We start from the raw sequence: 20,853 nt of genomic DNA, 5'->3' as shown, positions 1-20,853 counted from the left end.
TCTCTCTCTCTCTCTCTATCTGCTTTCTCTTTCTCTCACTACCTGATTTTTCTTACTCTATATTGGACTGTAGTGGCTAGAGCCTGTACGCGACAGAAAACCCTAGGCGAGGTGGAAATGATGGAGTGCAGGAGGGTCCACCATTGCACTGCCTGAGCTCATCTTCTGATTGGCCAAATGGACTGATGGACCATCGGCAAATGTTGACATTTGGTTTTAACTTTCTGTGTGGCTACCAATGACCATGCCCCTAACGGTAACATTTAATACGTGGAAGTGATGGATTTAATTGTTTTTTGTTCCAAACCGGGGAATGAGAGGGACTCGTATCAGAAAGAGAAGAGGCCTAATTTAGGTCGGCAGTCTTCATTGGTTTCTCTTGCAAATTTTGCAACTTCATTAATTTATGAATGGCTGCCGAGTATAAGTTTGAGTTTTTAACTGAAAATTTCACGACCTAAGTGTATTAGGTTAGTATGTTGCCTTGCATTTAAGTTTAAATTTTCATTCCAATATCTAATTATGAGGAGTATCATACCTACTTATGACCAGTTGATCGGGGTTGTATAGTTTCATTGTACCTTAATCATAGAAATTTAAACAGCCAAATAAAACTTCATAACAGATGTAAATTAAGTCAGTTGATTAAGGCACTTTATATGGTCTTAAGTTTGAATATTTGTTTCCATGTATTAGAGTAGTTAATGACCGAAAGAAATATTTGCATACCTTCAACAACCACTTTGTATAATGTAAAGTCCAAATCAAAGTGTCACATTGATTTTCAATCCTTTTGTGATTGAAAATGATGAACGGTGACCTTCAAAAGTTACGTCGGATTTTGGACAATGGCATGGACGTGATGTTTGTACAGTCATTTTGTGTCTTCCATCGTATTTTTTAAGCAGAAAACATAAGACATCGATGAATGAAGTTTTTTTTTTTTGGCTAGAAGATGAATGAAGTTTGATTAGATTTTTTGATCGATTATTTTCTCGAAAATAACAGTTGGCAATGAACGAGACATTAAATTAATGCTAATCTTGTATTTATCAAACCCAACAAAAAAAAAGTAATATGTGGTTATTTTTAATAAATTAAATTAGTTTGTCCTCAATGTGATCGACTTCTCAGTATGCTCTAAATATATTTTTATAAATAAATTTCGTATAAATTAGTTTTTTAAATACAAACCAATTGAAAATCATGAGATGGACGGATCAACAAAATGATTATCTTGATTCATTAAATTATAAGATTGTTTGAGTATAAATCTTAGTAGTATAAATAAAGCTAGCTGCTTGTTAGACAATAGCAATTACATTGATCGGCGACGATGGAGAGATATTTTCATAGGACTTGGATTGTCTACCCTCCCATTTCGGTGCTCTTCCCGTGCCCTTTTATTTTGTGTGGTCACGGTTAAGCCACGTCAACATTTTATATTGTTTTTTATAAAAATAATAAAACAAAAAGAAATAGTAATATAAAATGTTGACGTGGCTTAACCGTGACCACACAAACAGGAGGGCACGAGGAGGGCACCGAAATGGGAGAGCAAACAATCCAAGTCCATTTTCATAATATGAATGATGGAAGCTTTTGCTTTTTTTTCCTTTTTTTTTATACAAAAAAAAAGGTTAATTAAAGAGAGAAACTTTTGGTGCAACCATTTTTAGTAAAATCAAACAAAAAGAAATTCGAGTAATAGCGGATGAGGACCTATACTAAGTATAAGTGTCTTAAATCGAGTGTTCAACACTAGTAATAACATCGGCAATAAAATTTGCTTTGCGATAAACATGAGATCAAGAAATAAAATAATAATGAACTAACCAGAGATCTGATGTCGTAAATGATTGTCCTCTTTCGTCAAAGTGCACTACACTTGTTCAAATGATGGACGCTTTTGTGCTCTCCACCAAACATGAAGAAAAAGGATGTCTAAATGCATGTGTGTATGAGGGAGAGAGAGAGACTTTGTGTGCATTTTTACGCAATCCATGTGATTGCTTTTTTGTCGCAATTGAATCATCATCTATTGGGACCTTTGTATTGTCCTTCATTGCCACCCACAACCATACGTGTGTGTTAATCTACTTGATCTATACAGTATGCCGGCTTTTGTCTAAGTTCGAATTTATATTAGTTAGTGTTGCTCGCGGAAATGTGCAGTGTCGTTTTATATCATAACGTTAATAGATTTTATATATAGAATCTCAGTTGAGATTTTAAGTTGCGCTTGTTACTGTTAATTTATTTTATCACTTATACTAGCATATGTGAAATGTTGTTAGGCTTCTCTCACTACTACCAAATTGATATTACATTGGAATCTCAACTCCCCTCATCATATCAAAGCAAGTTAACTACTTATGAAGATCATTTGTGATTGTTCAATTAATGTACATGTTGTGCCAACAATTAAGCATAGATGTCGTTTTCATGTAGAAAGTATTTGGGTGATAAGTTAAGGCATGAATATATATATAGATGTCGTGTTGCATAAATTATCCTTCGAAAACATACAAAAACATGTGTCACATGGTGCTCCCACGCCACTTTAAGCCTAGTGCAATTATCCTTTTTCCTTTTTCCTTTTTCTTCTTTTTTTCCAGAATATAAGGCAACCCATAAAATTTTAAAAAATAATAAATAAAAAGTGCTATCTCGGGTTTACAGACAAAAAAAAAAAAAGAATATGGGAAATGAACAAGGACCACCATTCAAGTTTCATTTATTATATACAACGCGATAGATTTATATTAAGGGTTCAAACTCACTATTTACAAGACTCAATTTAAACTATCATAGTTTACTCAAAATTATGTGAGGACGATGTATTTAAACTTCAAAATTTTTGAAGAGAGGAGTAGCTCATAGAGAAGTCTGAACAAAAATTGTGAAACTCGTGAAGTCATTTTCCTTTTTTTAGAGAAATATGTCGAACGAATACACCTCATAACGTTCAGTGTCCATAAAATAAGTACATGTGGACAAAATATGTATTTATTTTATTAGCACTGGATGTCATTCACTCGTGCTTGCACTCTCTTTTCTCCTTTATTAGAGTACTTTACGATTTTTAATGTGTTGTGTTGTTGGATTGTACTATCTATACACCTAGTTTTATTTCTCATACAATCCACTAAATTTTCGACTGTCAGATTAAATGAACTAAAGAAAATCAATGAAAAAAAAATAACAAGAGTGTGAGAAATAAAAAAAAATTTGACATATAGTAGATTGTATTTTTGTTTACCATCCTAAAGTAGTGGTGAACCTCACCACTCTCTTTCTTACTTACCATTATATTAGTTTAATTTCAAACTTAGTTTAGCATATAAATTAGGGAACTTTAACGAAAAGCACACGGTACTGTTCACTTTAACGAAAAACCACATTTTTACACTAAAAAGTCAATCCTGGTACTATTCACTTTACCCTTTATTTTGTCCTTATCATTAAAACTCAAAGTTTTCAAGTCCTTTTCATTAGTTTTCTTTATAAATTAAGAAGTATTTTTGCTCACGTGAATTAATAAGATGGTGACCGTGACTCATGTCCCGCCACGTTACCCTACCTCGTACTTAATTACCAAATTTACTTCCATTATTTTCTTCTTTTTCCTTATTTTCATTTGTGGTCCCACTACTTTCTACCTCTCCGAACAATAAATAATTTTATATTTCAAGACTTTTATTATGAGGAATCTAATTTATTATCTACCAATCAATCTGTCATTGTCCGGCCTAGTGCGAGGTAGCTGTCTCCTATGCATGATAAGTACAATCGCTTATCAGATCTGACCTTCGATTTGTGTTCCCACTTTCCTGACACGAATATATAGGATAATTTTCTGTCATCTCACTTTAACGTCAATTCTCATATCAATATTATAAAATATTATGTTAAAAATATAAAATGATAGAGAGTTTATAAAAAATCTTACTTTTAAGAGTCTCATTAACATTACTCCATCTTTTACACTTTACACACATCTCTCAATTTTTTTATCATCCATTCAAATAAAGTAAAACAAAGTGTATGAAAAGTAAAAAAAGATACGTGAATAACACCACCCAATATTTGCTTTCTTTTTTTTCTTCCTAGATCTAAATGTTAGGGATTGTTGTATGTAATACTCATACCTTGCTTTCCTCTAAGAAAAAAAAAGTTACCGTAACGATATCTAATCTCTTTTCTAAATCTATACGCAAACTTTCTTATTTTTAGTATTTGAATTGAATAAATAAATACAAAAAATAAGAACAAAATTATAGAGACATGTATAGAATGACAAAAAATTGTGAAAATTGTTTTTTTTTAAATATTTAACTTTAAAAAATAAAACATTGACACTGAAAAAGATTTGGTGCGCCTAACATTTTTGCAATATTAAATGAAGTATAAATCAGTGTACCATAATATGTAGTGAATAAATGATGTGCCAACTTTTAATTAATATTTTACACTCCCCAATTAAAATTAGAGAGGTTGTGGATGCATTTGTGAACTTTGATAGGGACTTTAAATTATAATTAATGGATCATAATCTTAGATTGGGTTTGGGTCCTTTGGGACCACTTCAAAACAGCTCAACTAGATTGACTCAAGTTTCACATTTAGTCACGTAACTAATAAATGATCACTCGCTAATATATTTGAGAAAAATGCTATTGGAACTTTCTACCAACTCATGTTTTTAACATAATATTTTATAATATTAAATAGGAATTGACGTTAAATTGTGAAATGACAAAAAATCCAATGAGAGTCCCACTAGCATTTCTCTAGACGTGATATCAAACATTTTGATCAAGAATATACGTTTTTAACGTCCAGTCGCAATTTGATATTATCTAATGATGAGTGACTATCAACTCTTGATAATCGTCCAAAAGAACAAAACTGGAATACAAATGATCACATTATATGCAAAGCATTTCTTACATATTCACCAAATACGAGATATTAAAAATGCTACGCATTATAAAGTTATTTAACATTGAAACTTTTTTTCCCAAATAATGAAATATTTGTGTTTCACATTAGTCTTATTCCATGCGAAAACTATCAAAATCAAACGTCGTAGCCAAAGTTTTTCCCTTGAAAAATACACCGCATCTGGACACATGGCCCCCGTCTTCCTATAATAAGTTTAAAGTTCAAGATTTTAAAAATAAAAAAGAAAAGAGGAAAAGGATAAGGAAAAGGAAGAGCGTGTAACACGTGGCAGGTTACAATTTGAGTGCCAGGGACATTTCAGTGTCGCCACGTCTCAGTAGCTCGGAGGTAATCGGATGGACTAAATAAACTCGCTCGACCAGTCAAGGGACATTTTAAAAACTCACGCTATTAGACTCAACAAATTCAGTAAGAAAACAACGTTTTTGTATCTTCCACAAACGTAAGAGATAATTTGTTTCCGATATTTTAAACTAATATAATTTATTAATAAGAATTCAATTTTGAGGTGCAAGAGCTATATAATGTAGATATGATAATTTTTTACACGGCCATTTAATCGAACACAAAACGACACAAAAATAGAGTTTTGGATCAATCAGTTAACGACCTAGATCATTATCGAGTACCTGTTAAGTTCTTGTTAACATTTCAGACCTTTATCAGATCACATGTTAAAAAAATCCGTTAAGATAATGATTATGACACATAAACGCCACAAATACGACCAGTTTACTAGGTTAGACATTAGGCATTAACCTAACACAAAACGACACGACCCGTTAATGTGTCGGGTCGTTATCAGATCACCTGTTAATAATCTATTAAGATAACGGGTTTGACACGAGACAATTTGTTAAGATAACAGATATAATACAAAAACGACACAACCACAACAAACACGATCCATTTGCCAGGTCTAATTTAATGCGTGTATTTATGTGTGAAAAAAATAGGCATGCAAGAAAAACTAACCAGAAAGGGAATTTAGGAAACAGCCTCCACAGAAGAGAAGAATGAACAAGAAATAATTTTCCGATGACTTAATTAAACAAAGGGTCCATACACATGCATACATACATACCTCAAAGTCTGCCAACTTTCTTGCATTTGCAAGCCCCATTTTTCGAAATTCGCCGGTGAAGGCGATCTGCTGATTAGTGGTAATGAGCCTTAATCTGTATCAAGAATCAGCAACTTTGGTGAAAATAAGGGAGGCATAGTTGGCAATTGTTGATTCCGGAGATTGCCGAAGGCGTCCGATCACAGAGAACAGCGGTGATGAACGGAGGAATTGTCTGCAGGGCTGATGCGAACACATCTTTGCCAATGAGAACAGAGCTATTTTCAGAGGTGACTCGTTTACTGAATCTTTCCTACCCGGCGGGTTGAGTGCCACCACAGAACAATCAGCCACCAACTTCAGTAGAGACTGCAGCACAAAAGTGAGGAATTTCATGATTCTATCATGGCAATGTGTATAGAACAAAGCTTGAAAAGCGGCTTGGTTTCGAAAAGCATGATTAGGGTGATTATCTAAGGAAAGAAAGGAATCAAAACCACAAACCTGCATGGCTCCCTTAGACACAATATCTTCGCAAAGCTGGTCGGAGTGGCGGACGAGATTGCTTAGTGCACCTGCAGCATTTGCTTTAGTCTTGTCTTCTTCGGACGAAACCAACAAATTCGCAAGAGAGGGTATAGATCTTCGTAGCTCTTCATATAATATCTTGTCATGGTAGGCAGCATTCCCAATCTGCAGAGAGAAATTAAGTTCAACAGTTAAGGTAGACACATATTCTTGATAGGATAGTGAAGAACAAACTTAATTGATCAACTGCAACGGACAGCTAAAAGTAACATAAGACATCATTCAAGGGAAGATAACTTACAGCAAAGCAAGCAAATTTCCGTGTCCGTTTATCTGGATCAGAACATCGATCAATAAGGAGACCAATGATTTGATGCCTTGCCTGAGATCATCATATTCCATTGTAAGATACAAAAAAGAAATCCAATCTCATCCACGTGTGTGTGTGCTTCATCATCCAGACAGGGTATTCGAAGAACCTTAAAACAATCTATCATTCATTACTTACTAGGGAACTATAAAAGTAGGAGCTGTGCCGGCACATATTTCCTAGAGCACTGCAAGCCTTTGAGCGCACATTAGGATCTTCATGGGTAAGAAATTCCTTGAAGAACTCCAATACAGATGCTCCATTAATGTATTCGTAGAATCCCTAAACACCAAAAGGAGGAAGAAATATTAAGAAATAAAATATTTCTTTTTTACCTTCCTATTACTTAGATGACAAGGATTCCTCTAAACAACACGATGTTCCTTCCACAGCTCAGACACTTCAACATTAAAAAGGTGAACATATATTGAACCACAATATTACATGCAGCAACAACTATATTCAATCAAAAACCATATCTGACCTTGTCCATGCGAGCCAAATCAGAAACAATCATCAGAACATCCAGCATCACCTCTCTTGGGCTTGAACAGTCGAGCAATCTTCTCATCCTTTTAGGATCCAACAAGCCTTTACCCACAAGTTGAACTGCCAATGGTCGGTAACCAATCATTTTTGCAAGGAAGGCCACAGGCCTTCCCATATCCTTTAAGTCCAAGTGCTCTAAACACCAAAGAATGATGCCTGGCACTCCTACCTGTAAACTTCAGAAGAAATTGAATGAGAAACACAAATCAAGATTCAGCTTATGAATTCATTCTGCTATCTGATATAATACTGATGTATATGCTGTGTATCCTCCAAACAAGAATGTCACCATCCTGGAAGAAGATTCTAAACAAACCCTAACCCTGTCTCCACAAAGAGGAAAAACAAAGGAAAGAAATGCGAACCTCCAAAAGGTTTTTAATATACTTTCCAAGGTCTTCTTCAATTACTTTCACCATGTCTTTGTCTTCCATGCCAACTCTCACACCTGGTGAACCCAGGTTGAGAAGGGCCCCACTATTCACTGAAGCAGTTGTTGATGGCAATCCTGGAACATTCTGTACGGCCACAAAAGGAAATGCCAAGACATCAATTACTGCGTTTGTTATATCTCTTACACCATCCTTCCCTCCACCAGGCCCAACCCAGGACTTTACAAGCTTGAGATGCATATCAGATATCAAGTCAGAGATGAGCTTGATATGATTACATCTAAGCAGAATCTGCCGAAAAGTTAAGGCTCCACCGGAAAGGCACTGACATATTGACAATACTGTCCATACGACTCCTATAGGGGAAAGCCCAACTTGATCATTGGTGCTGTCAACTTCTGGTTGGTTGTTGGCTAATAAATCCACTAGAAGCAGAGGGATATTGCTTGCACACAGCTGTTTAACAGCTAAGGGTCCTCCCCACCTCATTCTGGACTCCAGCAAGCCAACACATCCATCCCTTAGACCATGCCAGTATGAGAGAGCACCACTGGGGCCATTCAAACGCAATTCATTTCCTTCGCCTGATGAAAGCTTCAGGTATTCACATAGCATGGCACTTTTAGGAATCAAGGGCACTGCTACCTCAAAGATAGAAGACTCAACAGAACTGCCAGATTCAAGGAACAAAATAGAAGCCAGTGCCAGCATGGCTGATGAAGTATGAGCTTGAAAGGAGGCATTTTTGCTCTCTTCAGAAGAAAAATGATGAGAAAGGACAGAAAGTCGAGAAAGCTGCTTCTTTGGAGAGGTCGTTAGCATAAATAGTGCAGAATTTCTTCCAGTTGCCTTCAAACATTGTGCAACTGTTGCAAGGATGAGGCATGAATGCAGAACCAAGGTAGTGGGATTGGTTAATTTGCTCATGAAGGTGGTTGTCTCAACTGCTTGGGGATCTTTATTTTGAGACGAAATGCACAAAGACAACAAAGAGAATATCTCTGAAATAATGGTTCCATCACCTCCGCCACTAACAACAGTAGTTACAGGTAGGGAAGTAGGCAGGCCACATAGAACACCTGGAACAATTCCATTATGCAAGCAGCACCTCAACAACAACTGAAACATGGAAAAGAATTGTGATTATGAACACTAGATCCAACCACAAATGTAATTAAAAACTGCCGTTGAAATATCTCAAGAAATTTTCCTTCTCATTACTTTACAGTTTCAAAAAACAACACCCTGTTTACAGGTGGATTTCTTGAGAGATTTTAGGTGCTGTATTTTGGTGTGCATGTAAATTGGATGAGAGAAACACCTGAATGACAGCATACAGTGAAGCTTCAAGTCGTTGGTGAAGGCAATAATGGATAGCAACTTGTACTGCTTTTGATCTAAGGAATGCTCTTGTAACTACAGCAACAAGTTTTGATGCTTCTGTCCCAATCAAAGAACCTTGATCTTGATCCCTAATGTCAAGTTGGGGTGAAGGCCGGCGCATAGTGTTTAGCGGGAATAAATAGGCATTTCTTTTCATACAAAGATTTTCTGATGCATCTATCAGAAACCAAATTGCCACACATGCTTCACAAGCTGCACGCAGCATATTTGAAGAGCCTGAAATAAGACTTGACCCTGCGGTTACTAAGCAGAGACAAAGTTGGTCCACTAAACCAGATCTTTTAGCGTGATCCAGAATCTGTTTCAGTGCTTCATTAGGATCAGAGGTTGAGGAAAAAGATTTAAGGCCCTGAGTGACTCTTCTTAACATGATAGTAATGCAAGCAATGGACTCATACAGAACTCTTCCAGATGCATCTTCACTACAATCGACAACCTACACATTCAACAAGATGAGAACTAGAAGCAGGAACTTAAATTGTAGCTATAAAGCAATATGACCATAAAAAGAATCATACCTGTGAAAACATATCAGATAAGGCAACCCAGTGCCTGAAATATGAGCCACCAATGCTGCTTCCAGCATTGTCAACCAAAATTTTAATCACTGAGAAACTCTGAAAAAGTTTTAAAATAAAACAATGATTTTATCAGTCACCTAGATCATCAAACAGATGGGGAAAAAACCTATCTCTATACTTATGATCTGTTCAACTTAAAGCTTCTTAAGATGCTAAATTTAAAAGACGCAGAAGACATAGAAAACACATTCTTTAAGTGTAAGATGACATGGTGGGGGATGGAGAACATAATATGGCAAACTAAGCATTAAATTTACTGACGGCCAATCATCTCCACATGAAAACCAATTTCAAGCACAAGGCCATGGGGATGTGGCAAAACTCAAGATGCAATAATCAGAGGTAAGAAACTTCTAAATGATGCACTTATACCTTCGCCTTTAACTCATTTACTTCAGAAGATTTCATGCTCACAATGATGGCAGTGTAAGCAAGAAGTTCGTGTATTATTTCATCAAGCAGTCCGCTGGACTGGAAGGCACCAGCTGCAACTAAGTTTGAAAGGATTCTCAAAGACTGGTTTGAATTAATAATATCTTCATCCCTGTACGTATTTGTACATATTTTGAAACAATCAACTCATACAGATAAAAAAACATAGGTATTTGGTTATATAATTGTCCAACAAATGTAGGAATGAAATTCAGCTTTACTTGCAAGAATTTGGGGGTCCATTGGAGCATCTTTTTAGTGGTACCAAAACATGTGCTAATGCTTCATTATCTTGACTTATTATTTGTGCACCTTTGACTGTACGAGAGTTATTTTCCAATCTGTCCAAAATTTGGAAACCTGAAGCAAGATGTTACTTAGGAAGTAATAATTGCAATACTTATGCTTCCATTGAAAAACACAAAGCCAAGGCCTCAATCATAATATATTAAATTGATTTTAGTGAACAAATAGAAACAGACTATTTTTCCTTGATATGAACTTTAAATACCTGACTGTTTAACTTCATTAGGATTTGCAAATCCTGGGAACTCATTTGGGGAAGAATTGACTGTTGTGGATTCAGGAGTATTTGCTTGAGCATCATTCTGAAAACTTATTCCACTGTTGTTCTCTGAAGAAGCTGGAGAGTGGACTTTACCATTATGACAGTGGAAGTATTTTAATCACAATTCAAAGAAAACCATTTGAAATTTTGAAGTCAAGAAAAAAGTAACTACCAGGAGATGAAACAGCCACAACTGATGTTTGAACTTTGTTTCCTTCACCCCTCCATGCCGCAACACATCCCCTATCTGCAGCAGTAGCTGAACGCATTTCCTGGAAAGGTATAATAATTGCTATAGTTATGTAATTCTACAACTGACACATGGCACTCTTATATATACACACTATCATGGATCTCATGAAAAGTGAAACATTGTAAAACAAAATAAAGGTTTTATTAGCAGAAGTATAAAAGAATTTTTCAAAAGTAAATATAGAAAATGCAGCTACGATGAGATATTAGTACCCTAGCCTCCAGTTCATGAGGAGTCTCTTTAACAAATGGGTGTTCCAGAAGAGCTGGCCAAGTCAATCGATTTTGAGGTACCTGTTTCTCAATAAGAAAACACCTGTTAACACTCGAGGTTAGCAGAAATAACCATTGAAACTATTCAACTGAAAAGGCCATAATTTCAAATTGTATAGCAAACCTTATTGAGCAGTCCCTTAAGAAAGTTTTTAAAACTTGGACTCATGTTGTCAGGATATTTAACTGGATCCTGAGACATTTCAATGCAGCATTAAATCATACTTTTTATTGACATACCTAACAAAACTCACATAAATTTTGATGACATGTACCTTGACAATGTGCCTGATGAGTGCATATACAGAGTTTGTATAAAAGGGAGGCTGGCCTACAAATAATTCATATCTGGTGTGTACACAAAAATAATAATTGTCAACAAATATGGGAAAAGAAGAGAAATAAAAATGAGGCAGAAAAATGGGCCAGCCCAAACAGGCTGTGGAACTTGCTATTCCAATTATATTTATTTGAATTGTGATGATGTGATCTATGGTAAATTGGGATGAGCTACAGAAGTGAATATCCTATAACCTGTATGACCACATGACAGCAAGGCTAAAGCCGAAATAAGGTAAGAAAGCACATGACATGAAGGAATAGATTAAATTAGAAACCCTCTTGAACTATATAAGATAAGTAAAAGAATTTTCAATAGCATGGGTCAAAATCTAACAAATCAGTAGCAGAATACTTAAATAGAAACTCAGGGAAATATTTTGATTGAAAGATAAAAGAAGGAATGCAGCATACAATATTACTCCAAGAGACCAGAGATCTGCAGTGTGGTTGTAAGGTTGTTCCCGTACTAGTTCAGGTGCCATGTACAGAGGAGTACCTAAGAAACATTAATGAAAACTTCACCGAATGGCCAAACACAATAGCATAGTTCCTTCAAGATCCTCGGGGAGTATCTATAAGTTAATCAAGAATTGTCAGCTGACCTTTAATGGATCGCAAAACAACAGTGTTTGTGGACATTGCACGTGCAAACCCAAAATCACAGAGCTGTGACAAACAAGAAAATTTATTAGTTATCTGATACCAGAAATTCACTTATAAGAAACATCACATGTAAAAAGCATAGAGAGGGGAAGAAAGTAAAAACAATTCACGTAAGAATATGAATTAATTTGTTCGGTTGATCATATATTTATGTTAAACATAGAGATTATCGGTAGAATCAACCTTAACAATAGAACCAGCACCAATGAGAATGTTTTGTGGTTTCATGTCACGATGGATGATACGGTTGGAATGCAGATAATGCAATGCCCTCACCTGTAAAATTCAATAAATGAAAATTTTAACTTTATATTATAGAATAATAAAGAAAAAGTATAAACAACAACTGGAAAAACTAAACAATCAAATGTGATAATCAATTGAGATGGAGCCTAAAATTCGTAATAAAGAATATACCAGCTGCTTTGCAATAGCTTGAACTTGTTCTTCAGGAAGGCACTTATCATCCTCAAGAATTTCAAATAGTTCACCCTGCATACCAAGAAAATCTTTGATAGTTCATGCATCTGAACACATTCCACAAATAGGAAGATACCCTTGTACATCTGGAAGAGTTTCCAAAATAACAAGCTACGGTAGATAAATTAATGCAGTCATATTGAAGAAAGGGTTCAGTACTTGTGCAAATTCTGTGACAACACAGAACTCTTGTGGGCTTTCAAATGAATCAAGCATTTCAATGATGTTTTCGTGCTTCAACTTTCGTAGGATCTGCACATAGAGGAACACTGGATACTAAACAACTAAAAATTGAAAAGGAAATGTCAATCATAAATGATAAACCAAATCAAGGAAGTTCAAGATGTAAACTACATTTGATTTGAGATAAAAAAATGAGTCCAATACCTCAATTTCTTGTCTTAAATTGTGGATATCTTTGTCACTTTTGCCATGCTTCATGATGAATTTCATTGCAACGGTCTGCAGCAGGGACAAAAACACGTCACCGGCATAAACATTAAACACTAAACACCAACAAGAAGAACGAAAGGAAAACAAAAAACAATTAGAAGTGCAAAAGGTAATTACCTGACCGGTGTGCTTTCGCCTTCCCTTGTATACCTTCCCAAAGGAACCTTCACCTACAAGCTCAATCACATGGTAGTTCTCGACTCCCATCTTTTGAACCCACGGCTTTATATATGTACCCTTTTCGGTCCTGTAAGATAAACAAATACGCAAGAAGTACTAAAATCAATCTGGTGTGGCTCCCATTAGACAAATTCATGAGATTAGAATTTTCAAACTAAATTATTTAAGTGATGGTGATGTTTGATTACCAGTTAACTCCGGAAGCCTCTTCGAGCTGGTTTAATTGAAAATTGATGCAATTCCCAAATGCAAACTCAACCAAACCTAAATTGGCAAAAATATTCACACAAACATAACCAAATTGTGTGTAGAAATTCAAATAATACCCAAAAATACTGGACCACATATCAGCTTAAATGAAGTAATTAGGAAATGTAATAACAGTAACTTGTACTTCTAGATCCTAAATTCAAAATAAAACAAAAACCCTAATCTTCCTAATGGGTTTTTGGTCTGCAATCGGAATTTAAAATCCAACCCAAAAGACAAGAGGGAAACAATTGTGATTGGTTACCAAAGAGAAATGAAGTGAAATAATTGAATGGTGGAATCATTTACCAAGCAAAACGAAAGCAGATTAGGAAAATAACAGATAAAGAATTGCATACAAAACCCTGAAGTTTAATCTGAAATCTGACTGAAAAGGAAATTGCAGATCGTTTTTGGAAAGAGTATCGAAACGTACCTGGAACTCAAGTTAGAGAGAGAGAGAGAGAGAGAGAGAGAGAGAGAGAGAGAGAGAGAGATTTGAAAATTGGTAAAGGCTGGACTGATGGTGAGAGAGAGGTCAGGTTTTTGTGGATTTTTCCCGCTCATCTTTAATTTTCATTTTTCAAGTTTTAATTGACAGTGTGCGAGCGACGAGTGAGGCCTTGGGCCTTGGGCCTTGTTGTTGGCCCTTAAGAAAATACTAGGAAATTTTAACTTTGTTTTCTACTAAGGGGGCGTTTGTTGTACCGGACTATCTCAGACTGGACTAACTTCAGGGACTAAGCTGGACTGGCTTAGACTAGACTAAACTGGACTAGCTTAGTGAAGCGTTTGGTACAGTGTCGGACTAAAAAGCAGACTAATTAATAAATTATAATATTATATTTGTTTAATTCATAAATATTATATTATATTATTAATTTATTATTTTCCTTCCTATCTCGAAACTTCTACACTACAAATAAAAATCACAGATATGATGTAGTTAAAATACAGTACCATTCGTTCAATGCATTCCATGCGAAAGCCAAATAGAGCATTGATATCTGCAGCTTCATGGTTGCCACGAATTAAATGTACATTCTGGGGATACTCAACCTGTAATATTGACATTTTTTGCACCCACTCTCTCACTCCCCTCTCCCTCATTTTCTTCCCCTTTTTTCCTCCGGTCGACCATCTCCCTCCTTTCTCTCTTTTTCTCCCCCATTTCTCCCAGTTTTCTTCCTCAAAGGAGGATCTGTGTATTAAAAGGGAGGATCTGTGTATTTTCTTCCTCAAAAGGAGGTCTTTTTTCTTGTTCCTCAAAGCAGAGAGAGCATTGCAAATTGGAAATCACATATCAAATTTCTACTATAATTTATGTTTTACAATTTGATTTCGTTTTTTCCTACAAATTTCTGGAGTAGTGCACTGCAACCCAAGGTAATAGATTTATGGGTTTATCACAGATTTTGATATTTTCTGTAATTGGGATTTATAAGCTTTAATCTTTGAATTGAATTGTTGTTTATGGTGGATTAAACTTATTGCAAGCTTAACTGGACAAATTCATCGCTGAAGCAAAGAGGGGATTGGGTTCGTAGGACAGAGATCGGCGAGTTTCTGATTTGATGACTGGAGAAGGTGCTGTAGCTCATGTACAAAGGAGAAGGCAAGATTTTGTGACTGGGTTCACGAGATGATGGAGATCGGCATCGCATGCTTGCAGACGACACACGCATTAGAGACGGGACTAGCAATCCTCCAGTTTCTGGGGGGTCTCACTAAGAACAGCTAGGGAAGCTGTTAGTCGGTGCGAGTCCGACTTAGTGTCATTAAACTTAATCCGGGTGCAGACCAAACAAGGGATTATAATCTAGTCCAGTCCAGTCCTTCCTAATCCGGTGAAACAAACGGGCCCTAAATGTGCTTGAAACGACACTAAACAAAGCATTATTTACTGCTTAGAGTTATGCCCTAACATTGTTCGTTTGTTTTTTTTTTTTTTTTTTTGCCTTTAAAAAGGGGACCAGCTAGTGGCTTCACCATATCAATCCACTTTTTCGGGGGCGGAAATACTTTCATAGGCATTTCACTCTTCTCCTGACACCATCAAGTAATTCACCAATGTCATAAATCAAACAAATAACGTGCTATGTGGAATACGGGCCTAGAATTCATCCTTAATCACTAGAGTACCATATAGTGGTTACATTGTTCGTTTGTTGGTTGTTTTTTGTTTTTTTTGGGCAATAATTATTCACATTGTCATAACATTATTAGATGTTGATCGTTAAAATGTGACCGAAAAAGTAGACTGTATGAATCAAGTAGTAATGCAAGTTTAGAAGGAGAAAGGAGGAGGTTATACTAAAAAACTCCCAAAATTCCAAATTATTAAAAAATAATATCAATTATCAAGTTGGCTCATTTTGTGGAGTTTAAATCTTATGACCAAAAACCGTCAGTGGTCTATCTACTTGAGTTGAGTCAATTTATCTTTACCTTTTTAATTCAATTTATCTTTTCTTATGCACCAAAAACCGCAAGTTTAAATGAATGACTATGTATCAACAAACAAGAAAAGTTAAAAAAATTAACACTGTTAAGTGGGGTTTAAATAAATGGCTAGGTGTCTACAAATCACACCACATAGAGCTTTGTTTGCTGAAGATTGAACTCTGTTTGATGATCGGAACTTCATTTATTTTGCAGGCCACTATTTGAAGATCAACTTTCCAAAAAATCAACAAAACCAAAAAATGTTTAATCATTTGTTAGGTTGTCATAATTATTTTTTATTTTTTTTAACAACGATATGTGCTAGTAATAATATGGTTTAAATTCACCTTTGGCGATAATTAAACTTACAAGTGAAGAAAAATATCACTAAACCGTAGTGTTAAGTAGCCATAATTTTTATACTTAATTAAAAGGTAGTTTATTTGTTGGGAAGCAGTTAGATGAAAGTGACTTCCTTTTTAAGGTCATATCCATAGAGAAATGCTAAGCAGACTCTTTTAAAGTAAAATTCATCGTTGACTTTTTATCACCTCATAGTTTGACGTTAATTTCTATGACAACATTATAAAATAAGGAAAACTAATGAAAATGGCTTGAAAACTTTGAGTTTTAATGATAAGGACAAAATAAAGGGTAAAGTGAATAGTACCAGGATTGACTTTTTAGTGTAAAAATGTGGTTTTTCGTTAAAGTGAACAGTACTGGGTGCTTTTCGTTAAAGTTCCCTATAAAATATTGTACAAAAAATATGAAGTGACAAAGAATGCATGGAGAATCCAACTTTTTAGAGTCTTGTTTGCATTTCTCTAATTCATACTAGAGAGAGAGAGAGAGAGAGAGAGAAAGAGAGAGAGAGAGAGAGAGAGAGAGAGAGTTAGCTGATGTATGTTGCAAAACATGGTGACAGTAACATTTGTAAGCAAAAATGACAAATTTCAAGCCCACAATCACATGATTGGGTGGGTGAGCGTTATTAGCCATTTTCATTAGTTTTCATTTATTATTACTTAAAACACTCTCAAGTACAACAAACCCCCAAAAGCTTCTCTATAAGGAGGCAAACCAAGGTTTAACCATAAAATCCAAAATAATCATGTAAATGACTGTTTCAGTTCCCATTGCCTGCCATTTGGTTCTCTGCTACTTCCTGCAACGCAGTTCTTGGCTTCTCTACCATCTTATCTTCTGTCTTGATCTTCAATTGACTTTTCAGCATTTTCCTTAGCTGCCTTAGACTCTTAGCCTCCAATCCACTCGCCACGCTATCCTTGTCGGTGGCATCCGCGTCTCTCTTGACCTCAACTCCGCCATTGTCACTGCCATCATCAATGTTTTCCTCATTGTCATCGAAGATGTAGCTCGTGACTTCCGATCGCTTCTTGCCTGGAGACTTCCCGGGTTTTGAGAGAGTTGGACGGGGAAACTGAAGCGGAAGCTGCTCAGATTCCGAGGGTGGCAATGTTGGAGCCTTGTCCAAAGCTGGGTCGCCTTCTACACAAACATCAACTTCAGAGTTATTGACCACAACTTCTGCTACTTTAGTCACATTACTAGCACCAACCAAACTTTCATCACCAAATTTTTCTCCTTCCTCAGCGACGGCATCATCAGAACCATCTTCTGTCATGGATTCTGTTTCCGAATCGAACTCATCACACTCAACTGAGTTTTCATCCGTGGGTTCATCTTCACTAAATTCTCCTTCAGTGCTGTCACCAGAATCTCCATCCTTGATCGAGTCTGATTCAAAATCGAATTTCTCGTTATAATCCGCCTCTGCCACCTCATACGTTGAGTCCTTGCCACTAAGCATAGGCTGCTGGTCACCAGACAAGCTCAGAGTCAATGGCTCAGGCTTATCAGCTTCTTCTACATTAGCCACATCCTTAACGTCTCCAGTCTCCCCAGCGGCAGATTTCGAGTCAGAATCGTCGTTCTCAAGATTTTGATCCTCCACCGTAGTGATGTCATCTTCCGGTTTCTCAGCAGCAATAGAATGGTCCATGCCCTCAGCAGAAACGTCATCAGAAACTTTGGCGGCCAAAGAGTTTTCTGTTTCTTCATCATTAGGTTCTGCAGCAATCACAAAACAAAATGGAACCCCAAAATTAGAATTGAGAACCATAAAATCAAATGCACAAGTATCTTGGCCATAACAAAATCTCCTTAAACTTACTCTTGTCATATGCTGCATCCGTAACTTCTGAAACCACAATGTCATCTAAGGCTGCCTCTGATTCAGATACCTCAGCTTCCGGTTCAGATTTTTGCTCGAAATCATCTACTTCAATCACGTCGGCCTTGCTATTTTCCTCCGCATCACCGTTCAACTGCCCTTCATTCTCCAATGGAACTTCAGAAACATCAACTCTCTCTGAGTTCGCCTCCGATACTGTCTGCATATTAGACCCTGTTTCATAACAACCAATTCTGTCAGAGAACATGACTTTCCCTTCTAATATATATCTGAGAAACAATACGTTTAGTTGATTAAAAAAATCAAATTATTAAGTAGAAAAAAAACTTGATATGCAAATGAGCAAACGAATGCCGATGGACTTACCCTCATCAACTGAGACATCCGTCTTCTCCGAATCATTGTTGATTTCAGAGGAAAGTTCATTCATCTTAAGAGGCATACTGTTCTCATACCCCAGGCTCAAGTTAGCCATGGTCCTTTCCAGCAGCCTCACGGATCGCCTCGTGTTATACATGCTCTTCTGCACGGAAGCTGTCTCCTTCTGGGTCTCTGTCTTTTGGCGAGCAGAAGCAGCTGGAGCCCTACTCCGAGTGCTTGGTGCGGCAGGAGTCTTAGGCACCACCTCGGCCATTTCCAGGTCCACCACCTCTTCAGCAACTGCTCTCCTTGTCCCGCCCCGGTGATTGCGTGTCAATGGCTGTGAGCTTTCTGGCTCTTCAGCGATTGGCCTTCTTCGAGCGGAGGTTCTTGCAGCAGTGCGAGGGATACTTAGTGAGCCGTTCATTGTTTTCTGTGGAGATTGATTCAGCAACTCTTCAATTCCTTCCACCTGACACAGCAAGACAGTCAGATTACAAGAGAGACAATTTCAGGCATGTTTAGCTTCAAGAAACTACATGAAAATAAAATCAAATATTTATATGTTTTCTGATCGGAAAATAGGCATGTGATTCCTTGGCAACCAAACAGAATCGGATTTCGGAGAACGATTCCCTGATTTAATTTATCTTATAAAATTATGATTCAGCTGATACTGAATAGTATTATATAGGTTTGAATCGATATACGAAAGATACACAAGGATTGTGCTCCAAACACGAAAGAAAAAAGTTCAATCATTTTTTCCCTTTCGGCTCATTTTCTCACCAACCAAACACAAAATAATTTAGAAAATGAGATGTACAATCCAAATTAAATAGATAAAATTTAAACAAGAAAACGGCAATCTCCAGCAGAATCTGGAAATGTACCGACTTTGGAGATTTCACTTCCACATATCAATTTTCTCCGGATCCAAACGGATACGAACTCAAACCAATATTGTATACCAAATCAGGAAAAAGAAGAAGGGGATAAGAGCCTTACGAGTTTGAGATTCTTGAGAGAATCGGCCATGGCGACATTGGTGAGGTTGGCTGGGAGTTTGTTCCTCTTGCACAGAGTCTGGAGCTCTCTTCTGGAAAGGGTGGAGAAATCCATGGCTGTAGGGAATCCCTAGATTATCAAAACAAGCTGTTTTGGTCTTCGAAAGAGAGACGGCTAAAGATTCAGAGTGAAGAGCGTAGAAGCGTTGGATATTTATACGAGGAGAGACAATTGGAAAACCCTAGAAATTGTGACCGTTAGATCGCGGATTTGAAATTTGAAATTTGTTTATTATATTCCTTTTTTTTTATTAGGTAAGTGATTGAAAAATTCGACCAGTGATTGAAAAAATTATGACAAATTCATATGAACAATTCTTCGCTGTCCAAAGAATAGCTGTAGCTGTTCTTAAATAATGGACATGTGTCTAATAATTGAAATTGGAAACTATGATTAGAGTCTATATGTGATTGGTAGAGTTTAGCAACGAAATAGTGTTTAATTTGTATTTGGTAAATATATACCACTATATGTATAAAAGTATTATACAGCAAACGAATTGCGTTAATATTGCATTGGCCCTAATTTAATGAGTTATCTAATTATCATACCGAGTGACTTAGTCCATCTTGATCATTTAGGTTGGATCCAAATTTGATCCTGTTTAAATGTATAGAATTAACAAAATATGAAAATTGTTCTTGATCAATAGTTAGTCAAGTGTTTAGTTTGATAAAATGATACATTTTCATTAAATGATCAGAGATAGTTGAGTGTTTATGCTAGTATTATGACATTGTGCAATGGTGTGACCTAAGTCAAAAAAATTTATATTCCAAATTCTTCACTATGTTACCTTTCCTTGTTCTTTAAACATCGAAATTCAATTAAAGCAACATCCGATAAAATTAGAACAATATAGAGGAATAACAAGGGGACTTGCACAAGAACCTGAGAAATTTTTTTTTTGGTCAATTGGGCCTAGAATGTTTTTGGGCTTAGAACTGCGGCCCAAACATCTAACCATCCACGTGTTGAACATGAAAAAGCTTTCGCAGCACGCGTTCTTTGGGAC

General features: G+C 36.3%; 3 protein-coding genes across 5 annotated transcripts in view; 1 reads left to right on the top strand and 2 right to left on the bottom strand.

The window, feature by feature from the left end:
• Positions 1-20,853, top strand: part of LOC126628717 (60S ribosomal protein L13-3) — a 95,242-nt gene that overhangs the window by 8,050 nt on the left and 66,339 nt on the right. The gene's annotated exons all lie outside the window — the stretch shown is intronic.
• Positions 5,986-14,298, bottom strand: LOC126628699 (serine/threonine-protein kinase TIO-like). 3 transcript variants are annotated; one of them, XM_050298477.1, is made up of 24 exons: positions 14,184-14,298; positions 13,687-13,762; positions 13,436-13,565; positions 13,253-13,327; positions 13,025-13,117; positions 12,803-12,877; positions 12,569-12,661; positions 12,325-12,388; positions 12,134-12,218; positions 11,656-11,728; positions 11,505-11,573; positions 11,321-11,401; positions 11,028-11,127; positions 10,799-10,942; positions 10,509-10,647; positions 10,228-10,399; positions 9,793-9,891; positions 9,192-9,710; positions 7,844-8,989; positions 7,414-7,647; positions 7,068-7,211; positions 6,861-6,941; positions 6,536-6,724; positions 5,986-6,400 (listed from the first exon to the last, which is right to left on the bottom strand). In XM_050298477.1, exons 3-24 carry the CDS (start codon positions 13,523-13,525, stop codon positions 6,152-6,154), a joined length of 4,014 nt encoding a protein of 1,337 aa, XP_050154434.1. In that variant the 5' UTR covers positions 13,526-13,565; positions 13,687-13,762; positions 14,184-14,298; the 3' UTR covers positions 5,986-6,151. The 3 variants fall into 3 exon arrangements, with proteins under 3 accessions (XP_050154434.1, XP_050154436.1, XP_050154435.1); XM_050298479.1 differs by having other exon boundaries at positions 10,799-10,930; XM_050298478.1 differs by lacking the exon at positions 14,184-14,298 and adding an exon at positions 14,057-14,119.
• Positions 17,115-19,999, bottom strand: LOC126628702 (uncharacterized). The gene is made up of 4 exons (XM_050298485.1): positions 19,779-19,999; positions 18,777-19,242; positions 18,390-18,623; positions 17,115-18,286 (listed from the first exon to the last, which is right to left on the bottom strand). Exons 1-4 carry the CDS (start codon positions 19,890-19,892, stop codon positions 17,322-17,324), a joined length of 1,779 nt encoding a protein of 592 aa, XP_050154442.1. The 5' UTR covers positions 19,893-19,999; the 3' UTR covers positions 17,115-17,321.

This window comes from Malus sylvestris, chromosome 7, assembly GCF_916048215.2.
Source record: "Malus sylvestris chromosome 7, drMalSylv7.2, whole genome shotgun sequence".
Classification (NCBI taxonomy): domain Eukaryota; kingdom Viridiplantae; phylum Streptophyta; class Magnoliopsida; order Rosales; family Rosaceae; genus Malus; species Malus sylvestris.
The sequence above is the reverse complement of the archived record's forward strand: the minus strand, read 5'-3'. Positions and strand labels throughout refer to the sequence as shown.